This window comes from Thamnophis sirtalis, unplaced genomic scaffold (assembly GCF_051295495.1).
Source record: "Thamnophis sirtalis isolate CommonGarterSnake01/CBP01778 unplaced genomic scaffold, rThaSir2_p1.2 scaffold_7, whole genome shotgun sequence".
NCBI lineage: Eukaryota > Metazoa > Chordata > Lepidosauria > Squamata > Natricidae > Thamnophis > Thamnophis sirtalis.
Window position 1 is genome coordinate 63,058,705 of NW_028261387.1, and position 17,307 is coordinate 63,076,011.

The window sequence follows — 17,307 nt, forward strand, 5'->3', positions numbered from 1 at the left end:
ATACCTCTTCTGCTGTAATTGATAGGACTGAAAGATGTAATTAAGGAGAGGGTTGAGCTGAAGCTGAAGGCTGATATTTTTTTTATAGCTTAAGTGAATAGATGGTGTATTTTTGCCAGAAAGTAAAAAATGATTAGGTTGATATTACTACTCTTAGACTATACTGCGCTATTGATATCTTTAGATCTTTTTAATAATGGTTCGTACATACAGTATTTTACAGATTTTCTAATGTTGATAGTCTTATTTTATTTGTAATGTAAAGGTGTATCTGAATAATGCTAATAAAAAATAAATACGTTGGAGAGGCATTTTTCCCCATTAGTTCAGTTGATATTCTTTTTTATTAGACCTTTTTCTAATAAATGATAGTCTTTGAATTTTTCATTGTCTAGATGAAATAATTGTATTGCAATCTAATTGTATGGTAGCTATATTTATTTTCCTTAATTTATTCAACTACCTATGTGAGAACAGAAGTAAATGATACAGAAGAAGTGGAAGATCCAGTGGATTCTGATGGTAAGAAAACTCTTTATTAGAGGTGTAATGAAAATTGATATTTTAAAATATGCTCCTTGTAAAGAAAAAAAATCAGTCTTTAATTGGTGATGCTTTGAGTTGTCATACAGAGAATAAGTTGGCTATAGATATTTTGAATGTCAAATGGGCTCCAATATAACACATTTAGATTGCTTTAATAAGTTTTCATATATATATATATATATACACGTATGTACACACACACACACACACATGGATTTTTATATTTTAAATGTGAGTAAAACAAAGCTATTGGCAATGGTATTATAAAATTTGAATTATGTAAAATAATATAACTGTCAAATACTAAAGTAATAATTTGAAAGATCTTTAATATTTTTTATATAATTTTTAAAATTTAGGTGAAGTTTTGGGCTTTGAAAACCTAGTTTTCAGCATATTCGAGTTTGTTCATGCTCTATTAGAAAACCACAAGTTTAAAAGCACAGTGAAGAAAGCATTGCCTGAATTAATATATTACATCATTCTCTATATGCAGATAACAGAAGAACAGGTAAGCACATTTTTCATGCTTTAAATTGTAAAAAATGGGCTAGAAGCTTATTACTTTTCAGATATTGATGAAATACAACTCCAAGAAGCTCATTCATCTTGGGCTTGAAGTTGGCATTTAGCACCACCTGCAGGGACCCAGGCTTTCTACTCAAAGTACAATGTTTTTCAAACCTCATTTCATATTTTAATGTTTGCAAGAATGTATGTACTTCAAAATGATGTATCTCAGATCTTGTGTGAGCACAGCGTCTCTCTGCAAGTCATTACAGCATCTCCTCCTTTTGCAAGTTGTTCCTTTTGCAAACATAGTATCAATGATTTAACCTGTTCTTGTTTAATCAACTGAATTACACAGGCTGTACCATATGGCAAAATACTGATTTATTCTCTTTAAAAGTTTAAATGAGTAATAGATCCATAATATTTACCTAAACAGTTTATTACTAGATAAATATCTTAACCACACATTCTGCTTGCCATGAAGATGCCCCACTATTTTTAGAGATCATAGTCTTAAGACACTCCCTACATCTTGATACTACCTTGCAGCTAATCTGCAACTAAGATAGCAGAAAAGTTGTCTTGCAAACATTCTGGTGTGAGAAAAAAAAAGACACAAGAGTTTCCAAGCAGACAGTCTGGAGCAGCAACCCAGCCTTTGTGGTTTGGCAGCTTGGCCGAAGGTGGGGAGGGGAACCAGTCCACGCAAGTGATGGGCTGGCGCACCTGTTTCCATCATTAACTGAATCCACCTGGTTGTGAAGCAGGGTATCCAAGGTTGGATACCCTGATCCAAGCCGTGGGGGTGAGCTGTGAAGTGCCTGAATTTTGATTTGAGCACTGCTGTAATTTTGAATGGTCACAAACAATGATCATTCACTGAGGACTACCTACATGTGGTAGTTTAATTATGTGTAGTCTTGAATAAGCAAAGATATTTCTATAAATTATTGAATTACTGATTGCTTTTCAGATAAAAGTCTGGACTGCTAATCCGCAACAATTTGTTGAGGATGAAGATGATGATACATTTTCTTATACCGTTAGAATTGCTGCACAGGACTTGCTGCTGGTAAGATTTTACAATGGTACAAATTTACAATGTTTTGAAAAATAAAATGTATGGTTCTTCAGATGTTGAAATATATTTCAAACATCCTTGAAATGGCAGTGATGGCCTATGCTGATAGAAGTTGGAAACCGGTAATAAGTGGCAGGATATAGGTTTGTTTCTTTTGATCTACACAATAGTGGCAAATGAAAGCTGCTTTTAATAAGTAACTTACTGTATGTCACTATGTACATACTTCACACTTAATGCTTGCTGCCTGAGAATGTATGACTTTTATGCTATTTTATAAGAGCTATTCTGCTCTCAGGTTTTAAGTTGAAAATAGAATGAAGCAATTAATGGATAATTTAAAAGGAGATACATAAATGTAATGGACGTTAGAAAGGCTGTTTAATAGAACTATTTATTTAGCATTCTTGTTTACATTTATAACTCACAGTTTGGAAAGAAGATACACGTGAATGGTATTAGATTGCTTTCAAACTCTTCTAATGTTTGCTATGTTGAGCTCTATTCTCTCCCCATCCTTGGCATCATTGTATTTCATGTGAATATCTAAAATATTTCAAGATGCTAAAAAGAAGACAATTTTGTTAATATTTTTTCTTGACTAGACTGTTTTGAAGCTATTCACTATAACTGCTAACTTCATTATCAACAAAGAATAGTGATATGAAGGTTCCCTTTACCTTTTCTAGAAAATGTGAGCTATTGTCATACTTCTGTATAGGCTGTGGCAGCTGATTTCCAGAATGAAAGTGCAACAGCTTTGGCTGCTGCAGCTACAAGACACTTGCAGGAAGCGGAGCAAGCCAAAAATAGTGGTGCTGAACATTGGTAAGAAAGCAGTTTCTATAGTGACAGTATAAGAATATTTAATCCATAATGAAACAAACTAGTATTATATACCTTATAATCAAGTTAGAAATGAAAAATCTAGAATTAGAGCAGCTACCATCTCATTGACCATTATAAGTTATTCGGGGACACTAATGAATAAGCTAAGGTTGGTCATACGGCAGAATAAATGCTAGTTTTCTAATCACTTTTTGCTTAAATTACAGGAGAATAAATCACCTGATTTATTATCATTTTAATATTGCTCAGAAGCTAACCTTTTTTTCCATAGAATGCTAAAGGACATTGGCATTAGGAGATCATATAAATGCATCTGGAAGATACTGATAATGTTGGTGATACAAGAGTCCATAATACTCAGCTTGTTCGTTTTGTTTAACAAAATAATTACATGAATATTATTACACAACGATCAGCAAAAAATGCAATTATAAATAAGATTGGGCACTGATTAACTGCCAGTTTATTACCTGTTTTGATAATGGCTAAATGCTGTCAGTATCTATGAAATGAAGATTGGATTTTGCTTTGTTTTTCCTACAAAATAGTGAATTCTGTAAGCAGTGGCTGTTGAGACATCCACTTACTGATTCGCTCTGCAGATGTAACAGAAACATAGATCTATGCCCATATATTTCCTTCAGTTAAAAACTATTATATTCTCAATTGTCTGTTCTCTCCTGTCTCTTAGTCATGTACTAGATTTGAAAGCATGCATATCAGAACAAAAAAATGGGATTTAAGATGAAAATGGAAACAAATGCACTTTTATGATTATCATAATAATCCACACCATATGGTAAAAGCCATCAAATCCATGGCATATTGTTATATTTACTGTTCCTAAAATAATCACAGGATATACATACAGCATATAAGATATATAAGATATAGAACATGTAAAGCTTGGCCAAGCGTCAGTACTTGTCCTATTGCCACAGATAGTAAATGGTGTTCCCTGGTTCAATGCCATTGAGAATAATTCCGAAGAATATTATACATTAGTTACTTCAGTAAAGCAACTGCTTTAGTAAAACTAATTCATATGAAAATAGTATACTAATCCAATATACAATTTTCCCTGTTATAATAGAAACAGATTAAGTTACCCTTACTAAACTACATCTGTAACAAATTCTATCTCAAATAGTCATCAGTTAAATAATATTCTTCAGGTATATAACAGCTCATATTTCCAAATAAAGTTAAATAACCAAAGTATTATTTATGTTATATATGATAACCCAACTATTATTTGCCATTGGTTTCCTATTGCTTTTTAGTTATCAAGTAAGAAAATTGAATATTAGAAAATTTAAGTAATTTATTCTTTGCAGGTGGAAGATACATGAAGCTTGCATGCTGGCTTTAGGCTCGGTCAAATCTCTTATCACAGATTGTGTAAAAAATGGAAGGATACATTTTGATATGCACGGATTTCTAACCAATGTTCTTCTTGCTGATCTCAACCTGTCAGGTACTTATGATTGCCTAAAAATAATTTAAAAAGAGAAATTCAAAAATCTTTTCAAAGTAATGCATAGTTTTTGGATAAATCAGCAGTGAGTTGTTCCTGGATGCATGCCATTGAAAAGCTACTAGGCGTCAGAAACAATTACGCAATTACAGGAGGTAATTGCGCTCAGCTGGTGGTCATTAGGCTCCTCTCCAGACTATAAAAAAGACTGCTTGTGCACACGCCCTCTTGCAGAAGTCAACACATTGACTAAAGAGAACTGTTGTAACTAACTTGACAGGCTGGATTGCTGCCAAGATTTGTCTGAGTTGCTGCCAAGGTTTGTCTGAGTTGCTGCCAAGGTCCTTATCTGTTTGCTTGGCTTTCAGCCACCAAGATTTTGGTCTTGGTATTAAAGGACATTCTAGTTAAGCTTGTCTCGGCTTCCGTTACTGGATGGAGGAGGGGGTCAGAACAAAATAGTATGCTGTTTACAATGTAATCAGGTGTGCACACTTTATACCGCTAGGCTACAACAACTGTCATGTTTATGTGTAAAAAGATAATTTCTTTTTTACTATCTCCAAGTATGTAAATTGTCTCACTAATATATATAGGGCCTGTTACCAAATGATAGTTTTGAGAGAGAACTACAATAGCAAAAACACTATGGTTTGTTTGTGTTTTCTTATAGTTTCGCCTTTCCTTCTTGGCCGTGCTCTTTGGGTGGCCAGTCGGTTCACAGTTGCAATGTCTCCAGAGCTTATCCAGCAATTTCTACAAGCAACAGTCAGTGGCCTTCATGAAACACAACCTCCTTCTGTGCGAATTTCTGCAGTAAGGGCTATCTGGGGGTATGTAGCTGAAGACCTGTATTAGTTGAACAGTAGCATAATACCATGATTTAATTTCGAGAATGTATAATACTTAGAATAGTGAAGACATTGAATGCATGATTATGAGAAATGTTGTGCTGTGTTACAATCTTACTGGCAAATATAATTTTATAATTTTTCTTCTTAAAATGTTTATTTTTCCTAGCTACTGTGACCAACTGAAGATTTCTGATAGCACCCATGTCCTGCAGCCTTTTCTTCCTAGTGTCCTTGATGGATTAATTCATTTGGCAGCTCAGTTTAGTTCCGAGGTTCTCAATCTTGTGATGGAAACTCTTTGCATTGTCTGCACAGTAGATCCAGCCTTTACAGCAAATGTGGAGAACAAGATTTGTCCCTTCACCATTGCAATATTTCTCAAATATAGTAATGGTACGTGCTCAGACTTGCTCTTGATTATGATTGCAGATATTCAAAGAACACTGTTGATCTCAAATATTTTTAAATGAAGAAATTGGATTACACAAGTGTTGGTTTTTTTCAGTATTTTATTAAAAGGCCATAGGGATATCTATCTTGGTTTTAAAAAACTTTTTATCAGAAATATTATTAAGCCGATTTATAGAAAATAGCTGCTTTTTGTTATGCTTGTTTCCTACTGTGACAGGTAGCATTTTAGCACTCAGAAAATTGCTCAAATGGTGAGCATGGACAGGAGAGCATGGACAGGAGAACTGATAAACTGCTCATTCCTTGGTCCCCAGGATTCCCTCTATTTTGTATCTTTGCATTTCTATGAATACTGTTTGAACAAAACACTTGACTAAAACCACCCAGCAGTGTAACTAAGAACGCATATGAGTTGTATGTTGGCTAGAATACTTGTTAGTAGACAGGGTGATGTTAGAGGCTGCTTTTTCTTATTATAACTTTATGATTTTACTAGGATATTTCTCCTTAGTAATTGATATTATTTCTTTATTTAGATCCAGTTGTCGCTTCTCTTGCCCAGGATATTTTTAAGGAACTAGCACAAATAGAAGCCTGTCAGGATGCAATGCAGATGAGATTAATTCCAACTCTTGTTAGTATCATGCAAGCTCCTGTTGATAAAATTCCAGCAGGACTTTGTGCAGTAAGTATACAGACATTTTAATCAAAATATAGAAACATTTGTATAGCCTGACTGCTGATTTTAAAAAAGAAATATTTGTTGTTAAATTCCTAATGAAGAATACATTAAAGCTGAGATCCCAAACAATATAAGTATTAAATAGGCTTATATATTCTAGAAGTCTAAAAATGCAAGTATAAAGCAATTATATAGTATAATACTTAAATTAATAGCAAAAAAGAACAATCAGATAATAATTTGGCATTCCATAGTTACAATTAGCAGTTTACAGGAGAACATAGTTTTAAGTAATTTCTTGAAATATAATATATTAATGGAAATAAAAGAAAGATGACAAGTGAATTCAAAGTAAAAAAAACAAAAGCGGGGAAGATTTAAAAATATATTCAATTTAATGGAACTTTCAGATTTTAGCTATAGAGGTGGAAAGCAGAAAAAATATTTTGTTTAGTTACTTAAAATACTTATTGTATATAGCCACCTGTCTTTTAACAACTCTGGGCAACTCCCAAAATAAATAAAAAAAGAACTCAGTATTCCACAAGATTTCTCAATGAGGCAAGATAGCAAGACATTCAGAGAAAAGCTGAAAACAATATGAAACAAAATGACACTTGCACATTAGTTTTAATTACTGTTGGGTAAACTAATCTTACTATTGCACCATACCATCTCTCCACCACCCCGACCCCCAGCTCGTTAGCTCCCTCCTCTGTTTTCTTTTCTTTTTCAGACTTCAATAGATATATTAACAACTGTTGTAAGAAATACTAAACCACCTCTTTCGGACCTCTTAATCTTCCAAGCTTTTCCTGCTGTGGCTCAGTGTAGCCTGCACACAGATGACAATGCTACCATGCAGGTAATGTTTTGTGAGTGGCTGTTCAGTCATTTGTATAAAGTTTCTGTATTTAAAGGAACTGGATTCATGATGATTAAGATGCAGGGATAAGTTGACTGCAAATGGCAATCGATTCCATTAATGAAATTTAAATGGTTTTTAAAATTTTTATTATTATGTTATTTAAATACGAAGCAAATCTTTCACAACTGAAATTTACTTTTCTCTAAGTTTCGTTAATAGCAGAAAAATTAGCCTAGCCATCTATACAATGGGACTGACAAAAAAGACATTGCAACTGCACAACACAAGCCCCAGCCTTCTTGCATCTTGAAATTGGGTGCTAATATGTAAAATATAGTGTATTATCATATCATGATGTAGTTTTTATTATTTCTTACTCTTACAATACATAGGAACATTGTCAAATTTTACCTGTTTTGCTCTTCCTTTTTTGGTAATTGGTTTGCTGCAGTATCTGCCTGGGTAGATATACAGAAAACAGAAAATTAATAATAATAATGTTAATAATTAATCATGTTATATGACTGATAAATGCTGTTTACATACTTTGAACAAGCTTCACTAATCTTACTTTCAGGGGAAAATAACATTTGTTCAAGCAAGTTGATAAAATATACTTGTTTCAATGCAACAAGCATTCTGGAAAATATCAATTTTGGCTTTATTACTTTGTGTACCTGTTTCTACCATGCCAGCACTTAAATTTAATCAATGCATATGAATAAGATTAGGCATTCACGTATGAAAAAATGAATAACATTTTATAAGGTTATATCTTCAATCCACCTGTTTGAATTATCACATGGGTCAATTTCATCATCTGGATGTTTAGTTTAGGAGTCTAAACATTGTAATTTTCCAAGAACTGTGCCAAATAGAGTTTATTTTATTTATTTCATGCTTAGTACGTAGATCTTTAAAGGGCTTTTGTGAAAAAGTAAAGCAGAGTAAGGTCATCTGAAAAGATTTATTGTGGGTTTTTTTTCTTAGATCACCAGTTACTATTTCATCCTGTGTGATAATATGATGTTTGGTTGTAATATCTGAATTCTTTCTGGAATGAAAGGTTTTGTGTTTCATTATTATTGTTTATTCAGAATGGAGGTGAATGTTTGCGTGCATACATCTCAGTCGCTTTGGAACAAATTGCACAGTGGCATGATGAGCAAGGCCACAATGGACTGTGGTATGTGATGCAAGTGGTGAGTCAACTTCTGGATCCACGCACCTCAGAATTCACAGCTGCCTTTGTAGGCAGGCTAGTTTCTACATTGATCTCCAAAGTTGGGAGTGAATTGGGAGAAAATCTGGATCAGATTCTCAGAGCAATTCTTAGTAAAATGCAGCAAGCAGAAACACTCACTGTAATGCAGGTAAGGAGGTTATAAAATAGATGAAAACTATTATTATTTAAATATTATTAAAACTAATATTTGTTTCATGATAATTATCAGAATAATTGTTTGCAAGATATTTGTATGTATGTATGTATGTTTTTAGGCTTAATGGTTAAGACGTTTGCCTAAGATGTAATACAGCACAGGTTCGAATCCCAGCAAGGGTATGGCTAGCTGATGAGAGCTAAATAGCTTGAAATAGATCTATACTAGTCTCCCTTTATTTATTTATCAGCACAAATACAACACACACACACACACACACACACACACACACACACATGTATATATAATTGATATTGATATTTTATTTATGAGATTGGGTTTGTTTTTTTAGAAATTGAAGCTGTCATTATCTTCTTTTGATTCCTTTTGCAGTCTTTGATCATGGTATTTGCTCATCTAGTTCATTCTCAGCTGGAACCATTACTAGAATTTCTTTGTAGTTTACCTGGACCCACAGGCAAGCCTGCTCTGGAATTTGTAATGTCAGAGTGGATGAGTCGACAACATTTGTTCTATGGACAGTATGAAGGGAAGGTCAGGTAAGGCTTTCTGTTATTGCAGTGTATATTTCTATAGATTGGAACAAGTATTTAATTGTTTTTTAAAGAATGTAAGAACTAAGTGTAAGAAGCAATGCATTTTATCGTAATTTTATTATAATGAATTGTTCAAGACAAATTGACCTTATATAGTCCTTTATAGACTGTCCAAGGATTTATGCCTTGTTTATAACACAAACATCTCATATATAAAGGAGTGGGAATATATCCATCAACAGTTGTAGAGGGCTGGATTTTGTTAAGCATCCTGCCCACCCATTCAAAAAGAAAGTAGACGTGTTGTCCTGTGTTGGCTAGTAAACTTGGTAATAGGGATTTCAAATTGGGTGGAAAGGAAGTAACACTGAGGGTTAAAAAAATGCCTATTGGGGATAAAGCCAAGAGAACATCAAACATATAGTCATATAGATAAATATCCTTAAGTCTTGCCTAATCTTTGTTTTTAAAATGCGGTAAAGTAAATTATGTGATTATTAAAATAATTATATAAATGTTCATGACATAGGTCCTATTGAATATTTGGTTACACATCCAAATGAAATAAAATGTTGCAAATTTTTGCTTATGCTTTTACATATTTGTCTTGTAGGTAGAATGATGTGAAATGAAATATATTATTTTTAAAAATTTCAGTTCTGTAGCTCTATGTAAGTTACTCCAGTATGGTATCAATACAGATGACAAGCGCCTTCAAGATATCAGGGTAAAAGGGGAAGAAATATATAATATGGAAGAAGGCATACGTACACGATCAAAAGCAGCCAAAAGTGAGTATTTGTATATGAATCAACAGGATGTATCCTTAAAAGTAATTTTAATTCTTAGTTACCTTTATTAAACAATTAACATCAGGTCTATTTTGTAACTGGTACCAAAATTAATTTTTTCATGATAAATTCATCTATTGAAATTTTGGATATAGATAAGACAGTCTTCAGTGAAAATTGAGGATTTCTGTTCTGTATTCTATTCAGCCTTTAAAATTTGTATTTATAAACAAATATTTTATATATTTTAAATATGTTATAAACAAATATTTATAAAAGCTATTAGTGAATTTTTAATTTTATAAGAATAAATGATTCTGAACATGTAAAAATAGGTTCGGAACTTATGTCCAAATTTCATGAAAAGCAGTGTAACTTTTTGACTGGAAATTTTTTTTGGCCATGTGTGTAACTGACTATTCTTCTGAACCAATTAAACTATTGTGAACTAAATATCTATACAAAATATTTATTATCCTTTTTTTTAAAAATCATGCCGTTCTATGTCCTGAAATATGTAGCCTGAAAAAGCTTAACTTAGGCTCAGATGGTTAAAGAGTGGTATTGACAATGTTTGTTCAGACGGAGTAAATATTAACTTTTAATAAAAAATATAATAAAGAGTGTACAAAGAATCTGCATAAACAGATAATCCTCATTTGGCAACTACCTCATATGGGACCATTTGCAGTGATGATAAATTCACTTCATGACCAATCCTCACATTTACCTTTGCAGATCTGTAAAACAAAGGAAAGCTGAAGTAACTATGTGAGAACAGTCAGTTTCTCTTAGAGATCACTTCACTTAATAACATAGTTGCCAGCCCACTTGAGGTCACTAAATGAGGACTGCCTATAGCCAGGCAGTTATTGTCAGGATCCCAGAACAATAGGTTTTCGGATCCAGCTGTTTTTGTGCGTGCGTGTGTGTGTGTGTGGGCATGTGCGCCAAGAGGAGTTAAATTACTGCTGGCCTTTTATAAAATATGTATTTCAAAAACATACCTCAGAGACTAATAAAACATGAAGCACTTCCCCAACTGGTTTTACATTGTGGTTTCTCAGAGTTCTTAATTTCTTTAAAAATATGCAATTTTTGGTATCTTTTAGATCCTGAGCGCTGGACCAACATTCCTTTGTTAGTTAAAATCTTAAAGCTGATAATAAATGAGCTTTCTAATGCAATAGAAGCAAATGCTTCTCGACAAACTGCTGCAGAATGGAGCCAAGGTATATATTGCTAGGTATCTTATGACCCAACTTGCATGGAATATGGGTTTGGAAAGTCCAAATACGCTCAGCCATGGATTAATCATGTTGTACTGATAATTTTCAAGATTAGTGGTTATGGGTTATTTCTCCTGATTACAGAAGAAAAAGAGCTGGTTATGGTGGTTGTGAGAGAAAAAGCATTGCATTACCAACAGCATGTGAGCAAGGTTGCTATATATGTGTGTGTGTGTGTGTGTGTGTGTGTGTGTGTCTAGTTATTCAGGTTTTCTCCCGCGTAAAATTTGAGATGTCTTAGCGACGTTTCGACAAAGTCTCATTCGTCATCTTCAGGCTTGGTGCTTCCAGGAGCAATGTGAGATCTCGGCTGTTTCTTCCTTTTAACTGCCAGTGGGGGTTTGAACTGATTGGGTGGGAGTTTGGCTGTGTTCTGATTGGGTGGAGGTGTGTCCTGATTGGGTGGAGGTGTGTTCTGATTGGGTGGGCGTTTGTGTTTCATGTAAGGATAGGAGATATAGGATGTATACACACACACACACACACACACACACACACACACACACACACACACACATACATACTGTATTGGGCATTCAGATTAGTAGTCATGTGTTTATAATGTGAATTCTTTTCCTTTTACAGTCTCTTTTATAAACGTTTGCCTTATATTATGGGTCAATTTACTGAGTTAATGATTACAAATGTTTACAGTAAAGGAATCAATTTTAGGCGGAGTAACATTACTATAATGCTTAAATAAAATTTACTTGGGGACGAAAATGTTAACATTTTGTTTCTCAGAGAATATTATAACAGACAGTCAATAAAATTAAATAAATCTGTTCTGCTAGTTTAATTTCTTATTTCAATTAACAGAAGAATCCAATGATATGTGGGAAGATCAAGAAGATGAAGAGGAAGAAGAGAATGAAGGGTTAACGGGCCAGCTATTGTCAGATATTCTTGCTACCAATAAATATGGTAAGTGAAGCAGTTTTAAATTTATGAAAAAGCATAAAAAGCTTATTAATTTTTAAAAAAAATCAAAGCAACAATAATGCATAGGACTAAACTGTTAGGATTTGTTTGTTCCTATTTCAAGAAACACACAAATTGAGCAACTCTTCCACGATGCCTACACAAACATATATTCTTTGAAATTAAAAAAATGCATTTGTTCAAAAGACCTATACCTGGACAAATGAATTGTCAGTCCTAGAAGCTATTTTTTTCATTGGAACTTCATGGCTGCCACATTTAATGCCTGGGAAAACGGGAGGTGGGATTGCAAGAAGCCGGTGGAGGATTAGCTATAATAACATTCTTTTCTATGGGAGTTAAGGACACTCAGCCTGCACCTGGATAGGAGTGACTGGGGGCTGTCTCCAGTTGGGACGTTGAAATGATTGGATCATGTGATGGACTTGTGGGTGCAGGGGATGGGTCTTTGACTTTCTTTTGGGTGGGGAAAACCCGGAACTCTCAGATTTGGGGTTTTCCAGATGTGCCAATATATCTCTAATAAAATGGAACTTTGAGGAATCACTAGCCTTGAAGTCTTTAATTGGGGGTATTACTTGGAACCCTGACATGAAGACTTTCATGATTCAGTGGTTCTGCTTGAAAGTAAAAGTAAAAACACTGAATCTTGTTTGTTTCTTATTTTATCTACCATTTCTGAGAAATAAGCTTTAGAAGTAAATTGAAAATTGGATTGGAGAAAAGAGTTTGCAAAAATGTGTATATTCATTGTCTGTTCTTACTGTTGCAGTTTTAGGAATGGAAATAAAACTTCCACTATGATGCCATAAAAATAGTGGTCATGTTTATGCCACTTTTAGATATATATTGTTGCTGTTAAATAATAGATGGTTAAATAAATAGAAGAAACAGAATCCAAATACATTCATTGTATAGTTTGGAAATAGGGTTATTAGTAATTCTAGTCTGTTTTGTTATTTACTGTTTTATTCAATGTCTAAGCAGAAAACAGCAGTTTATTGTAGTGCAAAGAAAGTATAAGAATTTTGAGATTTCAGTTCTTTAAGTGTGCATCAACTTCACTTTGAAACATATTTGTTTGACAGATGAAGATTATTATGAAGATGATGATGAGGATGATCCAGATGCATTGAAGGATCCTCTATATCAGATAGATTTACAGGTGGCGTATTTTGCGGTCTAACTTTGTTGTGTACTTTGAAACTTCATCACCTAGAACAGGGGTGTCAAACTCACGACGAAACTTTGTTACATAACATATCGCAACTCCCCCCCCCCTTGCAGAACAGGGGGTGGACATGGCCAGTATTTGATGCATCCAGCCTGCAAGTTTGACACCCTGTTCTAAAATAACATTATTATATATTATTTATCATATCTGTTTTTAAAATGGTACCACAAATGATTTTTAAAGCAAGTACCACATTAATCATGAAAGCCAGCTGGGTGACTTTGGGCCAGCTATTTTCTCTCAGCCCAATTCACCTCATAAGGTTGATTGTTGTGGGGAAAATAGGAGGAGGAAAGTGTATTGGATATATTCACCACCTTCAGATATTTATAAACATGAAATCTCAATATTGGACCTATTGCAGATAAGAAAATGTACATTTATTAGAATCAAAAGCTTTCCAAATGGAAGTTAGTTTATTTGAGTGTGTTGAATTTTAAGAAATAAATAAAATATTGAAATATCATACAGGTAGTTCTTGGCTTAAAACCATAATTATGACTATAAGTGCAACTAGAATTTCAGTTGTAAATCATGGCAATCGTTAAGCAGATCACCCAATTTTACGATTTTTTGTGGTGATCATTCCATGATCATTAAACAAATCTATTTTATTCAATGGGCCATTTTTGCTGGAAACTGGTAAAATTCGCAATCACTGGTATGTTGTACACCACCATAAAGGTGAGTCAGTTGCCAGGCACCCAAAATACGATCAAATGACTAGAGTATGTGTGTGGCTGCAAGAACTTTGGAACGGGGTCATAAGTGCCTTTTAGGAGGTTTGTCATAACTTAAATGAGTACTCTCTGTACTGAAGAAGAAAATACAATAAAGGAGCAAAGAAACTAAAAACAGAGAATATTAAAAACATTTTTTTACATTTCTGAAAAAAAAAACCAATTTAGACATCATAGCAGTGTTCTGGTAAATAATTTGGAAAGAGAATCCAGAAAAAAAACACCTGAAGAAGAAAATATCTTGTTATTCATGACTTGTGTCCAAGAATAAATACTATGGGGAAGAATTTTCCATTGTGTAAGTTAATCAGAAATAAGTGTTCTTATGAAATATAATATTTATTTGAGTTACAACAGGAAATAACCAGTAGTTAACATTATTCTAAAGCTGATGAGATTGTTCTCTTGACACCACTCATAATTTTCAAAGACACATGGCTGAAATTAAAGCTATAATCCTGGACACAGTTTGAACTGAGTCTCTGATGCAATTCAGAAGAAATATGTTCCGCATTACGGGTAGTCCTCGACTTACAGCACTTTGTTTAGTAACCGTTTAAAGTTACAATAGCACTGAAAAAAATGACATGACTATTTTTCACACTAACAACTGTTGCAACATCCCCATGTCCAAATAATCAAAATTCAGATGCTTGGCAACTGACTCATATTTATGATTTTTTCAGTGTCCTAATGTCATGTGATCAATTTTTGCGATCTTCTGACAACCAAAATAAATGGGGAGACCAAATTCACTTAACAAGCGTGTTTCTAATTTAATAACTGCAGTGATTCATGTAACAACTGTGACAAGAAAAGTTGTAAAAGGGGGAAAACTCACAACAAATGTCTTACTTAGCAACATAAATTTTGGGCTTCATTGTGGTCATAAATCAAGGACAACCTGTACTGAATAAGGAATTGTGCTGCCATTCACTGTAGATGATTGAGATTAGTGCCTTAATCCCAAAATTTAAAAAAGTTTGTTGCAGAAATTCTGTACTAATTCTTGAACAAATGTTAAATGTTATTTTGATTCTGCTATGTAAGTTACTTCATAAATCCTTTGACAACTTTAATAAAAACTATGACTTCATTACCCTGGGTTAATGATTTTTTCCCCATTATTAACCATGCATTTCTCTTCTATTCAGGTATTAACAATATATTTTTCTTTCTCCTAGGCTTATCTTACAGAATTCTTATGCCAGTTTGCCCAGCACCCTTGCTATACAATGTTCTCAGACCATCTCAATGAAAATGAAAGAAGAGTTCTTCAGACCATTGGCATATAAATCCAGAGTATCGTGATTATCTAGGCAACATTTTCTGGTTTAGTTCATGTTTTTGACCTAAACAGGGAACATTTCCTTTATCCACAAAATATTACAAAAATGATTAATTTTTATTTGGAAGTACTGCTCGTGTTTTAGAAGGCGACAAAAGGCAAATATGCATGGAGTTTTTGCATTCTGAATTCGCACAATGGGAACACTATTCTTCTGATAAACTTTCCAGTTTGGCTCTAAACATTTTTCCTCTACTGAAAAAGCACTTCACTGACTTTTTACAGCAGTTTAATGAAATGAGGAAGGAACTGTTGTCACTAGCTTGTTTATCTAGAAACTTGGAAGCGCTTCACACTTTTGTTACGCAGGGTATATTATCTTGATCTAACCAGATGACATTTTTTATATAGACATTTGGAATGAAATGGAATCTGCTTCCAGTCCAATACTTTTAATTAAAACCTGAAAAATAAAAATGCTAAATTGTTTCCATTTATAGAAAACCTTTGGGGTTCTACATTTCATAATTCTGTACTAAAACTATCATGCACCCATATTGAGCAGACTTGCTATATTAAAACTCAGTTCCTGTGGTTACTGATGACTTTTGTTTAGAAACCAAACTTTTTTTATATGAAACTGATTGTATTTAACTTGTTTATTTACTCCATGGACCCATTTCACCAAAACTCTTTGCTTTGTTCACACACAGGATTAAACAACTGGCTAAACCATACTTCACAAATTAGTACAAGTATTTTTTATAGGGTAGTAAAATTAATATTGCTGGTTACTCTAAAAATCAGTACACCAATGCATCTCCCAACACCTTTTTGCCTTTTTCTCCCTTTTTGGGAACTGAAATAAAACTATTCAAACATAAATTGGTATTGTTCTTTTTAAAATTCAGAAAAGAAAATGGTACCCTTTGCTTTTAATTACTACTTAAAATACTGTATTTCTGTGTAGATTTGGAAAGCAACTTTCTGTTTAATGTGTAGTGCTACATTAATTAATCTGTGTTGATTTCAAACTGTTTGAAGTGTAATACTATAAGAAATTTATTTCTGTCAAATGCCTATTACATGAGTATTTCTGGCTCATGAAAAAGCCAGGAGTTGCACAGTTATAGATAAGCAGATAGACACATAGTGTATCCCTGTCTTCCTTGAAAAAGTTAATATGTATGAAGGTAACTATATAAGTATTTCCCTCATATGAATGAAGTAAATCTAATAGAAGCTGAATTTTAGCATACCACAAATTTAGCCCTAAAAAGTGTGTTTAATGATTTCTGCTTTAGGATGTTTAATATAATTAAATTACTAATATATTTTTAGGTGGACACTGAAAGAAAATTCTTGTCCATTATCACTGGAATTAGAACCCTTTTAGCTTGATTGGAAAGGTTAGATATAATGATAGTGATAATTTAGAAATCCTTTAAACTTGAAACTGAATTTGGAATATAATAATTTATCTGATGTGCTGACATTTTTATAGGACATTTAAAAAAAAACTATGACACAACTTATTAATTTTTGTTTCTATTATCTCAGCAAAATATTTGGGCAAATAGATAAAATAGTTGCCTTAAGCGTTTTTCATCTCAAAGTGGACAGCTTGGGAATTTGTAATGCAAAAGTCAGAGTATTATAAAATCTTTTCCATTTAAAATCGTCTGCCCTGTTATTTCCTAACTTTCAGGATTTCAAAAGTGTATCCAGAAAAAACAAGTATTTTAAATAAAAGAATAGCAAAAATCTTTTCATCTTGGATATGAAGTGCATAAAAGTATATCT

At 33.3% G+C, this 17,307-nt stretch overlaps 1 protein-coding gene across 2 annotated transcripts in view; it reads left to right on the forward strand.

The window, feature by feature from the left end:
- IPO9 (importin 9) overlaps positions 1 to 16,853 on the forward strand; it is a 28,927-nt gene extending 12,074 nt beyond the window's left edge. The window contains exons 9-24 of one of the 2 annotated variants that reach the window (XM_087720261.1): positions 461 to 522; positions 906 to 1,057; positions 2,033 to 2,131; positions 2,862 to 2,968; positions 4,327 to 4,466; positions 5,140 to 5,299; positions 5,487 to 5,713; positions 6,268 to 6,416; positions 7,150 to 7,278; positions 8,379 to 8,654; positions 9,057 to 9,223; positions 9,878 to 10,011; positions 11,124 to 11,243; positions 12,120 to 12,224; positions 13,331 to 13,407; positions 15,401 to 16,853. In XM_087720261.1, the coding sequence (XP_087576387.1) occupies positions 461 to 522; positions 906 to 1,057; positions 2,033 to 2,131; positions 2,862 to 2,968; positions 4,327 to 4,466; positions 5,140 to 5,299; positions 5,487 to 5,713; positions 6,268 to 6,416; positions 7,150 to 7,278; positions 8,379 to 8,654; positions 9,057 to 9,223; positions 9,878 to 10,011; positions 11,124 to 11,243; positions 12,120 to 12,224; positions 13,331 to 13,407; positions 15,401 to 15,511 (2,215 nt within the window). In that variant the 3' untranslated portion in view covers positions 15,512 to 16,853. The remainder of the gene's footprint in view (positions 1 to 460; positions 523 to 905; positions 1,058 to 2,032; positions 2,132 to 2,861; positions 2,969 to 4,326; positions 4,467 to 5,139; positions 5,300 to 5,486; positions 5,714 to 6,267; positions 6,417 to 7,149; positions 7,279 to 8,378; positions 8,655 to 9,056; positions 9,224 to 9,877; positions 10,012 to 11,123; positions 11,244 to 12,119; positions 12,225 to 13,330; positions 13,408 to 15,400) is intronic. The other variant, XM_087720262.1, reaches the window with a different exon arrangement.
- Positions 16,854 to 17,307: the final 454 nt, after the last annotated feature.